General features: G+C 41.8%; 1 protein-coding gene across 4 annotated transcripts in view; it reads right to left on the bottom strand.

Annotated features, from left to right (window-relative positions):
- The window catches only part of TNRC18 (trinucleotide repeat containing 18), a 739821-nt gene that overhangs the window by 355051 nt on the left and 363440 nt on the right, over window positions 1-21330 (bottom strand). For all 4 annotated transcript variants that reach the window (XM_073647819.1, XM_073647820.1, XM_073647817.1 and 1 more), the window contains exon 15: window positions 10916-11024. In XM_073647819.1, the coding sequence (XP_073503920.1) occupies window positions 10916-11024 (109 nt within the window). The remainder of the gene's footprint in view (window positions 1-10915; window positions 11025-21330) is intronic.

Here is a 21330-nt window from a genome sequence, read left to right as displayed (position 1 = left end):
GAACAGAACCGAGCTTACTACATAAATATGGGAACAGAACCGAGCTTACTACATAAATATGGGAACAGAACCGAGCTTACTACATAAACATGGGAACAGAACCGAGCTTACTACAGAAATATGGGAACAGAACCAAGCTTACTACATAAATATGGGAACAGAACCGAGCTTACTACATAAATATGGGAATAGAACTGAGCTTACTACATAAATATGGGAACAGAACCGAGCTTACTACATAAATATGGGAACAGAACCGAACTTACTACATAAATATGGGAACAGAACCGAGCTTACTACATAAATATGGGAACAGAACCGAACTTACTACATAAATATGGGAACAGAACCGAGCTTACTACATACTGTAAATAAGGGAACAGAACCGAGCTTACTACATAAATATGGGAACATAACCGAGCTTACTACAGAAATATGGGAACAGAACCGAGCTTACTACAGAAATATGGGAACAGAACCGAGCTTACTACAGAAATATGGGAACAGAACCGAGCTTACTACAGAAATATGGGAACAGAACCGAGCTTACTACATACTGTAAATATGGGAACAGAACAGAGCTTACTACATACTGTAAATATGGGAACAGAACCGAGCTTACTACATAAATATGGGAACAGAACCAAGCTTACTACATAAATATGGGAACAGAACCGAGCTTACTACATAAATATGGGAATAGAACTGAGCTTACTACATAAATATGGGAACAGAACCGAGCTTACTACATAAATATGGGAACAGAACCGAACTTACTACATAAATATGGGAACAGAACCGAGCTTACTACATAAATATGGGAACAGAACCAAACTTACTACATAAATATGGGAACAGCACCGAGAGTACTACATAAATATGGGTACAGAACTGAGCTTACTACAGAAATATGAGAACAGAACCGAGCTTACTACATAAATATGGGAACAGAACCGAGCTTACTACATAAATATGGGAACAGAACCGAGCTTACTACATAAACATGGGAACAGAACCGAGCTTACTACAGAAATATGGGAACAGAACCAAGCTTACTACATAAATATGGGAACAGAACCGAGCTTACTACATAAATATGGGAATAGAACTGAGCTTACTACATAAATATGGGAACAGAACCGAGCTTACTACATAAATATGGGAACAGAACCGAACTTACTACATAAATATGGGAACAGAACCGAGCTTACTACATAAATATGGGAACAGAACCGAACTTACTACATAAATATGGGAACAGAACCGAGCTTACTACATACTGTAAATAAGGGAACAGAACCGAGCTTACTACATAAATATGGGAACATAACCGAGCTTACTACAGAAATATGGGAACAGAACCGAGCTTACTACAGAAATATGGGAACAGAACCGAGCTTACTACAGAAATATGGGAACAGAACCGAGCTTACTACAGAAATATGGGAACAGAACCGAGCTTACTACATACTGTAAATATGGGAACAGAACAGAGCTTACTATATAAATATGGGAACAGAACAGAGCTTACTACATAAATATGCGAACAGAACCGAGCTTACTACATTCAGGTGCATCTCACAAAATTAGAATTATTTTTATAGCGCCAACATATTCCGCAGCTCTTTACAATTTTAGGGGCGGGGGGGGGGCTTTAAAAGACAAAAAGACATTACCAAATAAGCATAACTCAGATATTAAAAGGAGTGAGGGCCCTGCTCGCAAGCTTACAGTCTATGAGGAAATAGGTGGGTAGGGGGGGGGGACAAAAGGTAAAATGTAAAAATACTGTATAATACAGACATAATATGCTAAATAGGGTAAGTACAAAGCACTACTTGAACTGGTCGCCAGCCAGTATGTGTACAGTACAGACAGAGGATAATCAGTTCATGGATGGTATGAACATGATTTTGAAGAAAATTTTGATATGGGTCAAACTGGGACAGTTAGACAAGTGTGGTGTGATAAGGCCGATAGGCCAGTCTAAAGAAATGAGTTTTTAGGGCATGCTTAAAGCTGTGGGTATTGGGAATTAATCGAATTGTCCTGGGTAGTGCATTCCAAAGAACTGGCACAGCATGTGAGAAATCTTGGAGACGGGAGTGGGAGGTTCGGATTAAGAAGGATTTTAGTTTTAAGTCATTAGCAGAACGGAGGGCACGGGAAGGGTGGTAGACTTAGATGAGGGAGGAGATGTAGAGTGGTGCTGAACCATGCAGAGCTTTGTGGGTAAGAGTGATAAGTTTATATTGAACTCTGTATTGGATGGGCAACCAGTGCAATGACTGGAACAGGGAAGAGGCATCGGTGTATCGGTTGGTGAGGAATATGATCCTGGCTGCTGCATGCAGGATGGATTGGAGAGGGGAAAGTTTAGAAAGAGGGAGCCCGATTAGTAAAGAGTTGCAATATCCAGATAAGAATGAATAACAGCTACAGTAAGAGTTTTTGCAGAGTCAAAGGTAAGAAAAGTTCTGATTCTAGAGATGTTTTTGAGGTGTAGATGACACGAGCGAGTGAGCTATTTGAAGTGAGGAGTGAAGGAAAGATTTGAATCGAGTATGACCCCAAGACAGCGAGCTTGTTGCTGGGGAGTAATGGTGGAGCCACAAACGGGAATGGCAATATCGGGCACAGGTAGGTTAGTGGAGGGAGGAAATATGAGTAGTTCAGTTTTCGACAGATTCAATTTTAGATAGAGGGAGGACATAATGTTAGAGACAGCGGAAAGACAATCACTGTTATTGTGTAATAATGCAGGGGAGATGTCTGGAGAAGAGGTGTATAATTTGGTGTCATTAGCATAGAGGTGGTACTGAAAACAGAATCGCTGCTTGTTTGTTCAATAGGAGAGGTGTATAAGGAGAAAAGAATGGGGCCTAGGACGGATCCTTGAGGGACCCCAACAATAAATGGAAGGGGAGAGGAAGAGGAGTCGGCAAAAGACACAGTGAAGGAGCAGTCAGAGAGATAGGAGGAGAACCAAGAGAGAACAGTGTCCTTGAGGCCAATAGAGTGGAGCATAGCGAGGAGGAGCTGGTGATCCACAGTGTCAAATGCTGCAGAGAGATCCAGGAGAATCAGCAGGGAGCAGTGACCATTAGATTTAGCTGTTAGTAGATCATTAGAGAGTTTGGTGAGGGCAGTTTCAGTAGAATGTGAAGAGCGGAAACCAGATTCCATAGGGTCAAGAAGAGAGTTGTCTGAGAGATAGCGGATTACACGGGAGTGGACCAGGCGTTCCAGGAGATTAGAGATAAAGGGAAGATTGGAGACAGGTCTGTAGTTAGCAGCACAGTTCTGGTAAAGGGATGATTTTTTTAAGTAATGGATGTATGCCTGCGTGTTTAAAAGAGGAGGGAAAGATACATTACAAACAGAGTGATCTATTTCAAGCGTTCATTTCTGTTAGGCTATGTGCCCACAATGCAGAAATGCTCAGGATTTTTTCCTGAGCGTTTCTGCATCTCCCTGGCAGAAAAAAACGCCTGCGGATTGTACATGCGTTTTCTTGCCAGGGACATGCGGAAGTGAAGCGTTCTTCACTGGCATTTCCGCATGCGGGTTGACAAGCGCTTTCCAAGCGATTTTAGCATCACTTGGAAAGTGCTTGTCAACTTGGTCACACTATATAAATCCATGCAAACAGCATGGATTTATACACTGTGACCAGAGAGAATGTCAAAAATTAAAAAAATAAATATATACTTACCTTCCGATGGCCCGCGCTGTCTTGCTTCCCTCCGTTCTCCTTTGCCAGCAGCGGTACACTGAAGGACCTGCCGACGTCAGCGTCGCGTGACCTGTCACATGACTATGACGTCAGCGCAGGTCCTTCAGTCCATCGCAAACTGCCGGCATGAAAGGAAGAGTGCAGCGGGGGCCGCCAGAAGGTACAGAGGCATGTAAAAGTTTGGGCACCACTAGTTAAAATTACTGTTATTGTGAACAGTTAAGCAAGTTTTAGATTAAGTGATCTCTAAAAGGCCTAAAATTAAATATGACACATTTCCTTTGTATTTTAGGCAAAAATATATTTATATTGTCATTTTTTATATTTTATAAATTACAAAAAGGTAAATCGGCCAATGCAAAAGTTTGGGCAACCTAGCAGATTTATGTGCTCAGGTACCTTTGACCAAGGTTCCAGACCTTAATTAGCCTTTTAGGGTTATGACTTCATCACTATCAATATCATCGTTAGGAAAGGCCAGGTGATGCAAAAAACCCAGCCTCCTCTAACCGTGTGCCAAAGAACAGAAGCCGCAGAAGCCATAGGTTCTTCTAAGCTGCTGGCTTGCACTCTGAAAATGAAAATGGTGGAGGCCCTCAAAGCAGGAGAAGGCTATAAGAAGATAACAAAGCGTTTTCAAGTTGCCCTTTCCTCAGTTCTAAATGTAATTTAGAAATGGCAGTTAACAGGAACAGTGGAGGTCAAGATAAGGTCTTGAAGACCAGGCAAAATGTCAGTGAGAGCTGCTCATAGGATTACTAGAGAGGCAAATCATAACCTCCGCTTGACTGCAAAAGACCTTCAGAAAGATTTAGCAGACTCTGGAGTTGTGGTACATTGTTTTACTGTTCAGAGACACCTGCACAAATATGGCCTTGATGGAAGAGTTATCAGAAGAAAACTTCTCCTGCTTCCTCACCATAAAATTGAGCATCAGAAGTATGCAAAAGAACATCGAAACAAGCCTGATGCATTTTGGAAACAAATCTTGAGGACCAATGAGATTAAAATAGAACTCTTTGGCCACAATGATCAAAGGTATATGTGGAGAAAAAGGGCACAGAATTTCAGGAAAGAACATCTATCCAACCATTAAGCATGGGGGTGGATCAATAATTCTTTTGGGTTGTGTTGCAACCAATGGCATGGGGAACATTTCACGGGTAGAGGGAAGAATGGATTCAATTAAATTTCCACAAATTCTTGATGCAAACATAACACCATCTGTAAAAAGCTGAAGTTTAAAAGAGGATGGCTTCTACAAATGGATATTATCCTAAACACACGTGAAAATCCACAATAGACTACCTCAAAAGGCGCAAGCTGAAGGTTTTACAATGGCCCTCACAGTCCTCTGATCTAAACAGCACTGAAAATCTGTGGCTCGACCTCAAAATAGCAGTGTATGCAAGGCGACCCAGTAATCTCACAGAACTAGAAGAATTTTCCAAGGAAGAATGGATGAAAATCCCTCAAACAAAAATTGAAAGACTCTTGGCTGGCTACAAAAAGCGTTTATAAGCTGTGACACTTGCAAAAGGGGGGCTACTAGGTACTAACCATGCAGGGTGCCCAAACTTTTGCTTCGCCCCATTTTCCTTTTTGTAATTTATAAAATGTAAAAGATAGAAATATACATATATTTTTTGCCTACAATACACAGGAAATGTGTCATCTTTAATTTCAGGCCTTTTAGAGATCATTCCATCTTCAGCTTGCTTAACTGTTCACAGTAACAGTAATTTTGAACAGGGGCGTCCAAACTTTTACATGCCACTGTAAGTATATATTTATTTTTTATTTTATTCTTTTTTTTACAGTTTTCTATGGTACCCAGGTCCGGAGGAGAGTCTCCTCTCCTCTAGACCTGGGTACCATCCGCACATTGGAACGCATGGAATGCGCATCTACATATACAGTGATGCGTAATCCATGCGATCTAATGCAAGTCAATGGCGGCGAAAACGCAGCACTTCCGCAAAATAATTGGTAGTGCTGCGTTTTTTTCAGCAATGATAATCCGCAGCGGAAATTTCCGCAGCATGTGCACAGCACATGCGCTTTATCATTGGGGAACATGGCAGGCCTTCTACCATGCGTTTTTTAAGCGTTTCTGCAGCGTTTTTGCCGCTGCAGAAAAGCTTAAAAAACGCATCGTGGGCACACAGCCTTAATCTTAACCCCTTAAAGACCTTGGGTTTTTCCGTTTTCGTTTTTTGCTCCCCTTCTTCCCAGAGCCATAGCCTTTTTATTTTTGAGTCAATATGGCTATGTGAGGGCTTATTTTTTGCGGGAGGAGTTGCACTTTTAAACGTCATCACTGGTTTTACCATATCGTGTAATGGAAAACGGGAAAAAAAATCCAAACGCGGTGAAATTACAAAAAAAGGGCAATTCCACAGTTGTTGGTTGTTTTTTTTTTTACCATATTCACTGAATGCTAAAACTGACCTGCCATTATTATTCTCCAGGTCATTACGAGTTTGTAGAACCAAACATGTATAGGTTATTTTTTATTTAAGTGGTGGGAAAAAAATTCAAAGTTTGCTATAAAAAAAAAAAAACCGGCGCCATTTTCCGAGTCCCGTAGCATCTCCGTTTTTCATGATCTAGGGCCGGGTTAGGGCTCATTTTTTACGTGCTGAGCTGACGTTTTTATTGATACCATTTTGGGATAAATCCGATGTTTTGATCGCCCGTTATTGCATTTTATTGCAATGTTGCGACGACCAAAAAAACGTAATTCTGGAGTTTAGAATTTTTTCCTCCTTAAGCCGTTTACCAATCGGATTAATTCTTTTTTGATATTGATAGATAGGGTGATTCTGAACGCGGCGATACCAAATATATGTATGTGGGAAATTTTTTTTATTATTTTAGTTTGAATGGGGTGAAAGGGCGGTGATTTAAATTTATATATATATATATATATATATATATATATATTTTTTATATATATATTTTTTTTACGTTTTTTTACACTTTCTGCATGCTTCAATAGTCTCCATAGGACACTAGAAGCTGCAGTTTCCTGATCGTTTCTACTGCATACAGGCGACGAGCAGATCGCCTGTATGCAGGAGAAATGCTCCAGTGCTATGAGCGCCGACCACTAGGTGGCGCTCATAGCTAGCGAGCCATGACAACCACAGGGGTCTGCTGCAGATGCCGGGTTGCCATGCCCACCCATCAGTGACCCGCGATCACATAACGGGGTCACTGATGGGCGGCGCTGTTAAATGCCGCAGTCAGGGATTGACAGCGGCGTTTAACTGGTTAACAGCCGCAGGTGGATCGTGATTCCACCCGCAGCTGTAAGAATCAGCTGACATATGCCCGGTTCAGTGTGGGCTCAGCTCTGGAGACCTCACTGAACTGGGGGTCATGGCCTGGGGCATAGTAATAACTGCCAGGCTTTAAAGGGGTTAATGATTATGGCTTACAGCCAATGAAAACACAAAAGTCATTATCTCAGTAAATTAGAATACTTTATAACAACAGCTTGAAAAATGGTTTTAAAATCCAAAATGTTGGCCTACTGAAATGTATGTTCAGTAAATGCACTCAATACTTGGTCAGGGCTCCTTTTGCATCAATTACTGCATCAATGCGGCGTGGCATGGAGGCGATCAGCCTGTGGCACTGCTGAGGTGTTATGGAAGCCCAGGTTGCTTTGATAGCAGCCTTCAGCTCGTCTGCATTGTTGGGTCTGGTGTCTCTCATCTTCCTCTTGACAATACCCCATAGATTCTCTATGGGGTTAAGGTCAGGTGAGCTTGCTGGCCAATCAAGCACAGTGATACTGTTGTTTGTAAACCAGGTATTGGTACTTCTGGCAGTGTGGACAGGTGCCAAGTCCTGCTGGAGAATGAAATTTCCATCTCCAAAAAGCTTGTCGGCAGAGGGAAGCATGAAGTGCTCTAAAATTTCCTGGCAGACGACTGCGCTGACTTTGATCTTGATAAAACACAGTGGACCTACACCAGCAGATGACATGGCTCCCCAAACCATCACTGATTGTGGAAACTTCACACTAGACCTCAAGCAGCTTGGATTGTGTGCCTCTCCACTCTTCTTCCAGACTCTGGGACCTTGATTTCCAAATTAAATGCAAAATTTACTTTGCATTTACTTAGTGTGTCTATGACTGCCTTCTGGACATCTGTCAAGTCAGTAGTCTTCCCATTACTGTGGAGCATACTGAAACAGACCAAGGGACCTTTTTAAACACGTGGGAAGCCTTTGCAGGCGTTTTTTGTTAATTTTCCTAATTTACTGAGATAATGACTTTTGTGTTTTCATTGGCTGTAAGCCATAATCATCAACATTAACAGAAATAAACACTTGAAATAGATCACTCGGTTTGTAATGACTCTATTCATGAGTTTCACTTTTTATATTGAAGAACTGAAATAAATTAACTTTTTGAAGATATTCTAATTTAGTGAGATGCACCTGTAAATATGGGAACAGAACCAAACGTAATACATAAATATGGGAACAGAACCAAACTTAATACATAAATATGGGAACACTCCCAAGCTAAGTACAGTATTTATAAACACCGTAACACAACAAAGTTAAGTACATACATGTGGGAACACACCCAAGCTTACTATATATTATTGATCATAACAGATATTACTACAAAGATACAAGACCAGAATTGGTCATCAGAAACATAAATTTGTGGCTTGGAAGTTGCATTTTATCCTCAGTTTTTGCCATATGCAAAATGCATATTTTCTCACTGCACTTGTCATGTGACTGCTCTATACGTGATGCAAACGCAATGCATATGGAAGTATGAGCCGACCTCTTTTACTTAAATTTCTCTCAGCTGTTACCACAACAATTGCTTGTGATCAGATGTATGCAAACTGAATAAAGACATGTGACGAGAACATAGATAGTGAACAAAATGTTACATTAATAATATATTACAAACTGTTAAAATTCTGCGTGTAAGGGCAGGTTCACACAAGTGTACAAAAAATAATTTAGAGAGTTTCATCCAGAAAAGTGGGATGATTTTTTCTCACTTGGTTTCTGATGTTACATGATTGCAATGTATCTGTAAAATTTGGATTTATTTTTTTTTGCAACCATAGACTTGAATGGGCCAGTCTCAACCGATATACGAAACTAGTGCACGCAGCGTTTTTTTCACATGCAGATTTTGTTAGTAAAAAAAAAAATCATTCATCTGCACTGCCCCACTGAATAACATTGGTCCGAGTGCGAACCGTTTATTTTGCAGCAGGAGAAGAGAAACCCTGAAACCAGCAGAGAGAGGAGCAGGTGGGCGGAGCCAGCACTGACACCGCACAGGTCTCCTGACTGCAGGGGAAGGAGACCGGAAATCCTCCTCACCAGGCGCTGGCTGATAGGAAGCGGCACTGCACAAGCTGCAAAATTTAAAGAACTAGTGCCTCCCAGACACTACTAAAGCAGCAAGCGACCGGGTGGCCCTAAACAGCTGAAGAGGGAGCGGCCCGGGGGGCATATGCCTCCCTGCTCCCCAGCCCAGCCTGCCCCTGGTGTACACACATGCCTGGACAAGCACACTCTCCCCCCAATAACTGTTACAGAGCTGTGCAATGGCGTCAGTGTGCCGAGCCTAGCATCGCCTTTCCTTTTATAACCCCTGATGTCATAAGGCCGGCCAATCACAGTAATGCCACTACCAAGATGGCTATGGCATTATAGTGACTCGCAGGCAATCCCTGCATGCTTATTGGCTGTGTAATAGGTGCCAAACATGCAGGATGGGGATTCGAGTTTGAAATCGAACACCGCCTAATGCTCGCCGAATAGCGAGCACATCCGAACACCCAGATACTCGAGTGATATACGAGTATCACCAGAGCACATTCGCTCATCCCTATTATTTATTAGGCTAATACAGTACAGCAAGATACACACACAAGGCACTAATTATATATCTCACGGATATCTATTATTCAATTAACTATCTATATCTTTGCAAATCTTTAAAAATTAAAAATCTGTTATTTATATTCTGCATTCCATTCAGGTACGTGGAACACGGATGTTGCACATATGTCATCCGTGTGTGGTATTTATTGTCATCCATGATGCTGGAAGACAATGGACATGTCTACATATGGGTGTCACACAGTTCGTGTGAAAACACGGACATGTGCACTGCACCATAGATTATAATGGGTGTGTGTGTGCACGTCTCGGGTACGTGTGAAAACGGATACTACATGCACCGGAAACTTGGATATGTGAAGGGGGCCTAAAAATGATTTGACGGATGGAGAACTAAACTCTGGTGATTAGTGCCAGGCAGTTGCTGCCAAGGTAAACAAAACAATGGGATGAATTTAAAGATGCATAGATGCTCATGACATAAACATAGTTTTTTTCTATACAAGTCACTAGTGCGACCACACTTAGAATACTGTGTACAAATTTGGGCTCGAGTATATAAGGAGGACATAGCTGAACTAGAGAAAGTGCCGGAGAAGAGCGACCAAGGTTATTAAGGGAATGGATGAACTGCAATACCAAGAGAGGTTATTCAACTTGGGGTTATTCAGTTTGGAAAAACAAAGGCTTAGGGGTGATCTTATAATGTACAAATATTTATAAAGGGACAGTACAGAGGTCTTTCTATTGATCTTTTTACACCTAGGCATGCGACGGTGACAAGGGGGCATCCTTATTCTTTACAATAAGAGCAGTGAGCCTATGCAACTCTCTGCAACATGAACTTTTGTACTGAATCAACCATTACAATATCAAGGACAGCCTGGATGCATTTCTTAAAAAATAAAATATTACAGGTTATGGGCACTAACTTATGTGATGAGTATGATTGTATGTAAAGTCACAAAGTAATTTTTCCCCTAATATGGTGCAATTAGCTTCTGCCTCATGGGATTTTAACTTTCATTTGGATAAACTTGTTAGGCTATAGGTTGAATTTGATGGACTTTTGTCTATATCAGTCACATGCGAACCTACAGAAAGGCTTAGGGAATAGCTGGAGCTTCCACACTGAATCAGCAAGGTGTTGGAGACATAAACCCTTTTGCTATTACATTTGCTGTCTTGCCTATTTTTGCTAAAGGTTGGATAACTACCAACTTAAAAATTGGAAATGTCTGTTTTAGTTGATAGGCAACATTTTACAACACTTAGATCTACCTTCTTTGGAAACTATTCGAGACACTTGGATGCTATGCATCGGTCTAAATTCAGAATTTTTCCTTCTGCTTCTTCTACCTCTCCGCTTTTCATGACGCTGGTCTGCAAACTGTGAAAAAAAAATAAAAATGATTTTTTTGGTTGACAAATGATAGGGCGGCATCGAGCCAGATTATCAACAGTTGTTAAAAGCTAAATACACTTTGCAAACATTTTTGTTAAAAAAAATTGATCTAATGTAACTGTATAGTAATATACAACAAACACTGTATCCTACAGCCGCAGAAATGCAGGCACTGCTAACACACCCTCCAGGAATGCATTAAGGCAAATATTGATAGCGGATTACCAAATATATAGTGGTGCTCAGCTAGAGATATAGCAGTACAAAATTGTGAGCAAAAAAGCATGAAAAGTAAAGTGAGAGTGGCACTCACCACTGGTACGTGAAAAAAAGCAGCACTTTATTATGGTCGTCACATGAAGAGAGGAGACATACGGAGGTAAGCCACAGCTGTTTCGAGTAACTTACACTTCTTCCAGCAACAATATGTGACGACCATAATAAAGCTATGTTTTTTTTCACGTATCAGTGCCAATACCGAAAAGTGACACCATTCTAAAAACTGCATCCCTCAAGGTACTTAAAACCGCACTCAAGAAGTTTATTAACCCTTCAGAAGCTTAACAGGAATTTTAGGAATGTGAGGGGAAAAAATAAACATTTAACTGTTTGTTTGTTTTTTAAATATTTTACTTTGGACCCAATTTTTTTTTTTATTTTCGCAAGGGTAATAGGGAAAAATGGACCCCCAACATTTATTGTGCAATTTCTTCTGCGCACACCAATACCCCATATGTGAGGAAATACCACTATTTGGGTGCACGGCAGAGCTCTGAAGGGAAGGAGCTCCATTTGACTTTTTGAATGTGAAATTTGCTGGAATAATAAGCAGACGCCATGTCATGTTTGGAGAGCCCCTGATGTGCCTAAAAAGTGGAACCCCCCCCACAAGTGACACCATTTTGGAAACTATAACCCTCAGGTAAGTTATCTAGATGTGTGGTGAGCACCTTGAACCCCCAAGTTGCTTCGCAAAAGTTTATAACGTTGAGAAGTGAAAATAAAAAAAAAAAAAAATTTTTCCCCAAAAAATGTTTTTAGCCCCAAATTTTGCATTTTCACAAGAGTAACAGGATTGCACCATACAATTTGTTGTAAAATGTATCTGGAGTCTGCCGACACCCCATATGAGGGGGAAAACTACTGTTTGGGTGCAATGCGGGGCTTTGAAGAAAAGGAGCGCCATTTGACTTTTTGAATGCAAAATTTGCTGGAAAAATTAGCGAACACCATGTCGCGTTTGGAGAGCCCCTGATGTGCCTAAATAGTGAAAATCCCCCACAAGTGACTTTTTGATTTTGGAAACTAGACCCCTCAAGAAATTTATCTAGACGTGTGGTGAGCATCTTCAACCACCAGGTGCTTCACAGGATTTTACAACTTTGATATGTGAAAATGAAAAAATATATATATTTCCCACAAATGTTGTTTTAGCCCCAATTTTTTTTAATTTTCACAAGGATAGCAGGCGAAAATGAATTTGTTGTGCAATTTTTGTACACCGATACACCATATGTGGTCAAAAACTACTTTTGTGGCACAGTGCAAAGCTCAGAAGGGTAGACGCGTCATATTGGAGTTCAGATTTTGATGGAATGATTTGCGGGTGCCATGTCACATTGGCAGAGCCCCTGAGGTGCCAGAAAAGTAGAACCCCCCCCCATAAGTGACCCCATTTTACAAATTACACCTCTCAACGAATTCATCTAGGTGTGCAGTGATCATATTGACATGATGGGTGTGTCACAGAATTTTATACAATTGGGCAGTGAAAAAATAATAATTACATTTTTACTACAAAAAAAATTTGTTAGCACCAGATTTCACATTTTCACACGGGAAAATGGGTAAAAATGTAACCAAAATCTGTCCCACAATTTCTGCTGTAAGTGGCAATGTCCCATTTGTGGCTGTACAATACTGCTAAGTCACACGGCAAGACTCGGGAGGGAGCGGTATTTGCCTCCTGGAGCGCAGATTTTCCTAGAATAGTTTGCAGAGTCCATATAGTGAGCCCCTAAGTGCTAGAAGAGCAGAATCCCCCTCAATTGACCCCATTTTAGAAATTATATACCTTTGGAAATTTATCTACATGTGTAGTGACGATTTTGACTCCATGGGTGTTTTCCAAAAATCAGCAGCAGTGGATGTTGCGGAGAGAAAATTGCAAACTGCCATTGTAGTGACCATTAAGATGTAGTGACCAGTACTTTATGCCCAGCTCGTGCTTCTGGAGACATGCACCCGCAAATTAGGCGGGCTGTAATCGCTACAAAAATGCCAAACATGTGGATACTAAATGAGGTTTAGGCACACTGTGGGATTCAGAAGAGAGGGGGGCATTTGGATTTGGGATTGAAGAATTTGTTAGATTTAGTTTGGGGGGCAGGGAGTCATAGTGCTATCACAGACCTTTGCACTACCAGTAATGTGGAAGCTTCCTTTATTTCCGTTAACACATGACAAACCTGATTAGAGGCTTTTTTTGTGGATTGAGTTGAAGCTTTAGTTGGGAACATTTTATATAACATTTTGGATCACATTTATCCTGTGCTCTACACATCCGAGTGTTGTGATTCGGATGAAATCCCCGAGGGATCCGTTCACTATAATGAGGCATCAGAGTTACTCTGGACTCCATCTGGCCTTTGTTTAGTGGTGTCCTTTTCAGAAGTGCACAAAACTGTTACTGACCGTACTTTTATGCATGCTTAAAAAGACAGACACTCCCGGATCATAAGCCAGACGGCGTCCACAGTGCCTCCATCTGCCTCATTATAGGGAATCTTTTGCCATGGGTTCAGCTGAATCACGTATTTCAGAGATTTTCATCGAAACCTTGGTGTAAGAGCTCAGCGAAGCGCGCAGGATAAATGTGAGCCAAGCCTAACTGCGGTCTTTGGGAGGCAGAATGAACAAATCAACAGTAGATCAAGAATTGGTTTTATTTATTTTTTATGCTTTCCTCGTGCGGTATAAGAGATACCAGATTTATATCTGTTTGTTATGTTTGGCTGCTGTCACACACTAAAATATGTTAAATATGCTTTTTTTTTTTTTTTTTTGCGCATTGAAGTAATTTGTTAGCATTACTTTTTCCAGATTTCTGTCGACAGAGTTATGTGAGGACTTGTTCTTTGCGAGACGAGTTGACGTTTTAATTGGTACCATTTTCAGGCACATGACATTTTTTCCCTTCACCCATGACAGCACACATGAGAGAGGGATCCGCTCCACCAAGGACAGGAAACCTTCTGAAATAAAAGGGCGGTACCTCTCCCCCGCTTCAGTTGCCAGGTTTTCCTGTCCTTGATGGGGACCTAGTATGAAATACGGTGGTGAAAGAAGAGGAAGAGGGGGGGCAAAGAAAGTTACCGGAAGGAGGCGGACCGGATGACGCTGGCACCCCTACAAAAAGAGTAGAAATATAGGAAATGCTGCTCATGCTCCAGCCCACTGTCTTTGGTCAGTATGGAAGGCCAGGATACTGCATTCCGCCACAGCCTCCAAATCCAGCACCTTTCGGTGACAACGGGGGTGAATGATCTTTGTGAATGTCATCATGTATTAATAGGGGCCATATTGTGTTTCAACCATCAGGGGCCTAAGAAAGCTAGCATCAAAAAGAAGAACAGAACATGTGTGCTAAGCCATATACCACTAGCAGCAGACTGGCAGAAAGACCTCTGCTCGGACTGCATCAATAGGACCATTGCTGAGGGTACCCCTGACTTTGCTGCAAGTCTTAGGTTTGTTGTCAGGTCTGAAGTGGAAGGCTCGCTGAATAATTGGCTTAAGAAAAATAAGAGAACCCTTAAGGAAATCTCTTCTGATTCCTCTTTCCTATCAGGAGAACGGTATGATAGTGATACCTCAACCTCTTCCTCCTCGGACAGTGATAGCAGTATACCATGCTTTCCTATAGAGGACACTAGTAAATTAGTAAAAGCCATTAGGTCAACTAAGGGGTTGAAGGAAGAAAAAACGGTTAAATCTTTAGAGGACATAATGTTTGCAGGGCTAGAGGAGAGGAAGATACATACCTTCTCAGTAAATGCTAAAATTCAGGCCCTCATTGAAAAAGATTGGAGAAAATGAGAAAAAGTAGGGGTCTTACCCTCGTACTTAAAAAAAAAATATCCCTTTGAGGAAAAAGTCTTTATTATTGGGTAAAATCCCCAAAATTTATGTCCAAATCATCAAAAAAATCATCACTGCACTTGGAAGTTTCAGGGGTCTTTAGGGATCCCCTGGATAAAAAAGCGGACTCTTTTCTAAGACATACATGGGAAGCAGCAGCCGGGGGTCTGACGCCAGCAATCACAGGGAGCTGTGCGGCCAGATCTCTTATGGTCTGGTTGCAACAGCCAAAGGAACAACTAAAAGACAAAAAAAACCAAGGGATAGAATTCTATCTAACCTACCCCTATCGCATGCGGCTTCAGCATTCCAAGCAGATACATCAGCTGACTCAGTAAAATTGGCGGATAGATCAGCCAATTTGTCAAATGCAGCAAGGTGGGCATTATGGCTCAAAAGTTGTCCGGTGGACCTACAGTCAAAGCATAAGCTATGCTCTATTACATGTGATGGCAAGTTCCTGTTTGGTAAAAAACTGGACGATCTCCCAGAAAGAGCAGGTGACAGGAAGAAGAGTTTTCCCAGATTCTCTCGTGACCCAAGGAAGACTTATTTTCAGAGAAGAAAATTTAATCGTGAACGTCCTCTGGGAGAAAAGAGAAAGTGTGACTTTAAGAATAAAAGGGAGTCGGGATACATGTTTGGAGGTCCCTCCTCCTCCACTTCAAATAAGCTCTCCCAATGACGCCAGGCCGGAAGTAGGCGGAAGGCTATCCCGCTTCACTCGGGCTTGGGAGGTCATCTCCTCCAGTCCTTGGATTTTGGGTATAGTGAGAGAAGTTTTAAAAATACATTTCCATCACATACCTCAACAGTGTTTTGTGGTCACCCCCATCAGAAAGTCAAAAGAAGAGTAGAGAGCCCTGGAAATGGAATCCTGAAACTAGTAAAAAAAACAAGCCCTATACGAAATATCTGACAAAATAAAAAAGGGGATTTTATTCCCCCCTCTTTTTGATAAAAAAACTATCAACCTGAAGAACCTAAACAGTTGGGTAGAAAATCGTACATTCAAGATTGAATCGGTGACTACGGCTATAAAACTTCTGCATCACAATTGCTTTATGGTGGTAGTCGATCTAAAAGATGCCTACTACCACATCCCTATCCATCCGGACCATCAGAAATACCTAAGAGTGACTTTACACGTACAGATCAGAAATTTTCAGTTTACGGACCTTCCGTTTGTACTCTCAATAGGACCAAGAGTGTTCACCAAGCTAGTGGCGGAGATGACGGCCTTCGTACGCATCAAGAACATAGTCATCATTCCCTACATGGACGATTTCCTTGTTGTAGGAAAGTCAGAAGACCACCCGTTCTGCTCAGCTGATAGAAGTCACAGCGATCCTGCAAAAGCTAGGCTGGGTGGTGAACACTCAAAAATCGAAACTAATACCCTCAAGAGTACAAACCTTTCTAGGCCTGGTCCTGAACTCCGAGCTACAATCCTGTTTTCTGCCAGAGGACAAAATAAACAAAGTATTTTATTTGGCCTCGGAAGCGGTGAAATCTCCAAGGATGTCACTGAGGAAAGCAATGTGTCTGTTAGGAACCATGACTTCATGTCTCCCAGTGGTCAGATGGGCCCAGTTTCACATGCGACAACTCCAATAGGAAATCCTGTCTGCGCTGAAATTATTAAACGGACATTTAGAAGGGAAGGTAGATCTTTCCTTAGAGGTTATAAACTCCCTCTCATTGTGGACAACCAGAGAAAATTTAACATCAAGAATGCAGCGGTCTACACCAGTGAACAATGTAATAACGACCGATGCAAGCAACTCTGGCAGGGAAGCTCATCTAGCAGACAATATAATCCAGGGATCCTGGAAGGGGCCCGAGAGATGAAAATCTAATAACTTGGCACTCATGTGACTCAGAAAATATGCTTATAATATTTAATGGGAAAAATAATGAAGTACAAAAAACAGACGTTTCGGTCACTGCGGACCCTCATCGGTGTACAGTATGTTTAGGCAAGGGGGCTTATGAGGCAGGAGCCCGTTAAGTGCGGTAGCTAAATAATGGAGTAAAGAGTATTCCTAGAAGTGGGAACGCGGTATCCACCGCTTGTTCCTGTGGACACCGCGTTCCCACTGCCAGGAATACTGTTTATTCCATTATTTAGCTACCGCACTTAATGGGCTCCTGCCTTATAAGCCCCCCTGCCTAAATATACTGTTCACCGATGAAGGTCCGTAGTGAATGCAACGTCAGTTTTTGGTACTTCATTATTTTTCCCATTAAATATTTTGAAGCATATTTTCTGAGTCACATGAGTGCCAAGTTATTATAATTTCAGTTACTGGTTTGGACCCTGCTTGAGCACCTATACCCAAGGAGTGCGGTCACTTTTTGCTTACCGAGAGATGAAAGTCGTCAAACTTAAAAGAATTATGGGCAGTGGAGAAAGCTCTAGAAGACTTTTTTCCTCACATTCAGGGTCACCATTAGTGATGAGCGAGTAAGTTCTGTTAACCCTTTCGGCGAGCATGCTCTGGTGCTCGCCGAGTATCTTCAGCGATGCTTGGTGTTATGTTTTCATCACTCAGTGCTCATGATTTGCGACTGTTTGACAGCATTAATACATGTGAGGAATGCCTAAGAAACAGGCATTCCTCACATGTATTAAAGCTGTCAAACAGTCACAAAGCATGAGAATGAAGTGAAGAAACCATAACACCCGAGCACGCTGAAGATACTCGGAAAACACCCAAGCATGCTCGTAAATCTCGAGTAACGAGCATGCTCGCTCATCACTAGTCACCATGTCCGAATTAAGTCAGACAACCAAACAGTAGCATACATAAATCACCAAGGGGGAACAAGGTCTCACTCCCTAATGATAGCGGCAAACAGGCTTTTTCAACTGGCGGAATAACATCTTCTGTCCCTCACAGCATTAAACATAAGGGGGGTAGAAAACACAAAGTCAGACTTTCTAAGCCACAACAAGTTAAGACAGGGGAAGTGGGCTCTGAACCTCGTAGTATTTCAGCAGATAGTCCAGCTATGGGGATTGCTGGAAATAGATCTGTTCACCAACAGATCCAACAGAAAGGTAGAAAAGTTCTGTTCGTTAGGCCCAACAGAAAAAACATATGCAGTGTATGCCCTCCAAGTGCCCTGGAATTTCAAAATGACCTATGCCTTCCCTCCAATAGTGATAATTCCGTCAGTGGTGAGGAAGATCAGGGAGGATCAGGTAAGAATAATTCTAATCGCCCCCTTTGGGCCGAAAATACCTTGGTTTTCCCAACTCAGACTAATGTCACTCTCGAATCCTTGGATCCTTCCGGAGAGGCCGGACCTTCTCATACAAGGGCCAGTATTCCACACACATGGTTTCCATCTTGCAGCGTGGAATTTGAGAGGGCAATATTAAGCAGCAAGGGTTTTTTTCCAGTGCTGAACAGTAGGAAGCCCATAACAACTAAAATTTATGGCAGGACATGGAAAAAATTCCTGGAATTTTTAGGGACCCCTTTAATTGAAAAACCTCCGATAGGCCCCATTTTAGAGTTCCAACAAAAAGGGTACGACCTGGGGTTGGTCACTAGAACACTTAAAGTGCAGGAATCAGTTCCAGTTATATAAGCTGTAACTTGGCAGGTAACAAATTGGTTTCAAGGTTCATTAATGCCTGCGACAGGTCCATGCCGGTTCGGGATCCCAGAATTCCCCCTTGGGACCTGAATCTCGTTCTGAATGCACTAACTAAAGACCCATTTGAGCCTACACAGGAGCTTTCAGCAAAATAGTTTACCCTCAAGACAATTATATTAGTGGCGCTAACATCAGCGCGTAGGTGAGTGACCTGCAAGTCATTTCAGGGAACCCTCCATATACACAAATTTATGAAGATAGAATTGTACTAAGGTCAGATCCAGCATACTTCCCTAAAGTGGCTTCAAAATTTCATAGTACACAATATGCAAACTGCCTCTTCAGAGAAAAAGAGGACTTGAATTCTATAGCGCCACCTATTGGAAGCAGCAATCTTACAAGTCACGATTGCTGCTTCCAATAGGAGGAGCAATAGAGTTCAAGTCCTCTTTTTCTCTGAAGAGGCAATTTGCATACTAAATTTCCCAGAGGAGCATTGCGCGGCGAATAAGCCTCCTTTACCTTGACATGCCAGAGTCGGTATGTCACTCTCCACAAGGAGAAACGTTACACCTTAGACCATCGTACACAAGAAATTCTTACCTTCATTTTGTAGCAATCCTAAAAACTTAGGAGAAGCAAGATATCATAATCTAGATGTCAGGAGGGCACTATTACAATATATGTTCATGACCTGTCAGTGGACGAAGGATCAATCCCTGTTCCTAGTTTCTCAGGGGAGTAGAAAAGGTTACGGGGTGACAAAATGTACCATTGCAAGGTGGCTTAGGGGGGCCATTAGTATAGCCTACTCTTCTAGCGGTGCTCCGATCCTGGATGGTATGAAGGCTCACTCCACCAGAGCTGTGGCGACCTCATGGGCGGAAAGAGCAGATTTATCAATAGATCAGATAGTTAAGGCTGCTCCTTGGTCCACACCATCCACCTTCTTTAAACACTAGACTGGAAACGTCCTCCTCTGTTGACCTTACCTTTGGGAGAAGGGTGCTTCAGATTCTTTAAAAGTCTCTCAGGTGTGCAGTCATGGGTAAAAGGAGAACATTAAGGTTACTTACCGATAGCCAGTTTTTCCAGAACCCATGAAAGCACCAGTATATATTCCCTACCCCTTTTTTTCTCACCATACGGGTGTGCACAATAGTTTGGGTGTTGTAGGACATGGTGTTGGTCATGTGAATAATATTTTTTTAAAGATCCCCTCATGCTCTGTAAACCAACTAATGCGGGGGAGAGGTACCGCCCTTTTATTTCAGAAAGTTTCCTGTCCTTGGTGGGCTGGATCCCTCTCTTAGGTGTGCTGTGATGGGTTCTGGAAAAGCTGGCTACCGGTAAGTAATCTTAGTGTTTTGATCGCTTTCTATTTAGATTTTTGGGAGGCAGAATGAACAAAACCCAGAAATTCAGGAATTGGTTTTTTTTATGCCGTTCTGCCTGTAGTAAAATTGATAAGGCAGCTTCATTCTTCAGCTCAGTACGATTATAGCGATATCATATTTCTATAGGTTTTTTTTATGTTTTGGCGCTTTTGCACAATAAAAACAATTTTAGAGAGAAAAATATTTTTAATCGCTGTATTCTTTTTAATTTTCCGCTGATTGAGCAGCATTGGCGGCTTGTTTTTTGCAGGACAAGATGACATTTTCAGAGGTACCATTTATATTTCCATTGGTCTTTTTTATAGCGTTTTATTCCACTTTTTGTTTGGCGTTATGATGAAAAAGCATCGTTTTTTACCCCGTGTTATTTTTTTTTTACAGTGTCCACTGAAGGGGTTAACTAGTGTGACAGTTTTATGGGGCAGATCATTCCGGGCGCGGCGATACCAAACATGTGTATTATATATATATATATATAGCAGTCTGATTGCAGTTATAAAGCATAGCAATACAGGAGCACTGCTATGCTTTCTGCACTGACCCAAGTTAGTTAGATCATGCACAGTACGTGATCTAACTAACTTGCTAGTGCCTGGTGAACCGGATGTCTTCATGTGCACCATGGAAATGATCAGGTCCCACAACTTCACAATGGGTGCCGATCCAAGAGCAGAGGGGGCTCCCTCCCTCTGCCTGCCAGCTAAATGGTGTGATCGCAGCATTTAGGGGGTTAAAGTGTCGGGAGCAGTGTGGGCACTGCTTCTGGCACTAAGTGCCATGTGTCAGCTGTCAGAATCAGCTGACACCCGGCGGTGATGGCAAGCACACAGCCTGTATGCGTACAAAATCACCTGTATGTACTCAATACTTACAAGGTCGAGAAACACTTCACAACCAGGATGTACTGAGTACGTCTAAGGTCAGGAAGGGGTTAATATAATAGGTTAATATTAATATTGAGCAGAATTAATTGCAGCCCACTGGTTCAGCATTGGGAAAATTAATTGCCCACCCCTGATTTAGACAATTTATATCTGTATGTCTAGCTTTAAGATGTTTGTGTTTTTGAATGCTCAGTTTCTGATGTTCATGAAAGTAACTTGAGGCTATGTGCGGTCCGCATCTGAAGCAGAAATTTCATGTGC

The sequence above is a fragment of the Phyllobates terribilis genome, unplaced genomic scaffold, assembly GCF_046119375.1.
Source record: "Phyllobates terribilis strain yellow unplaced genomic scaffold, ASM4611937v1 Scaffold_9__5_contigs__length_417890890, whole genome shotgun sequence".
In the NCBI taxonomy this organism is placed as follows: Eukaryota; Metazoa; Chordata; class Amphibia; order Anura; family Dendrobatidae; genus Phyllobates; species Phyllobates terribilis.
The sequence above is the reverse complement of the archived record's forward strand: the minus strand, read 5'-3'. Positions and strand labels throughout refer to the sequence as shown.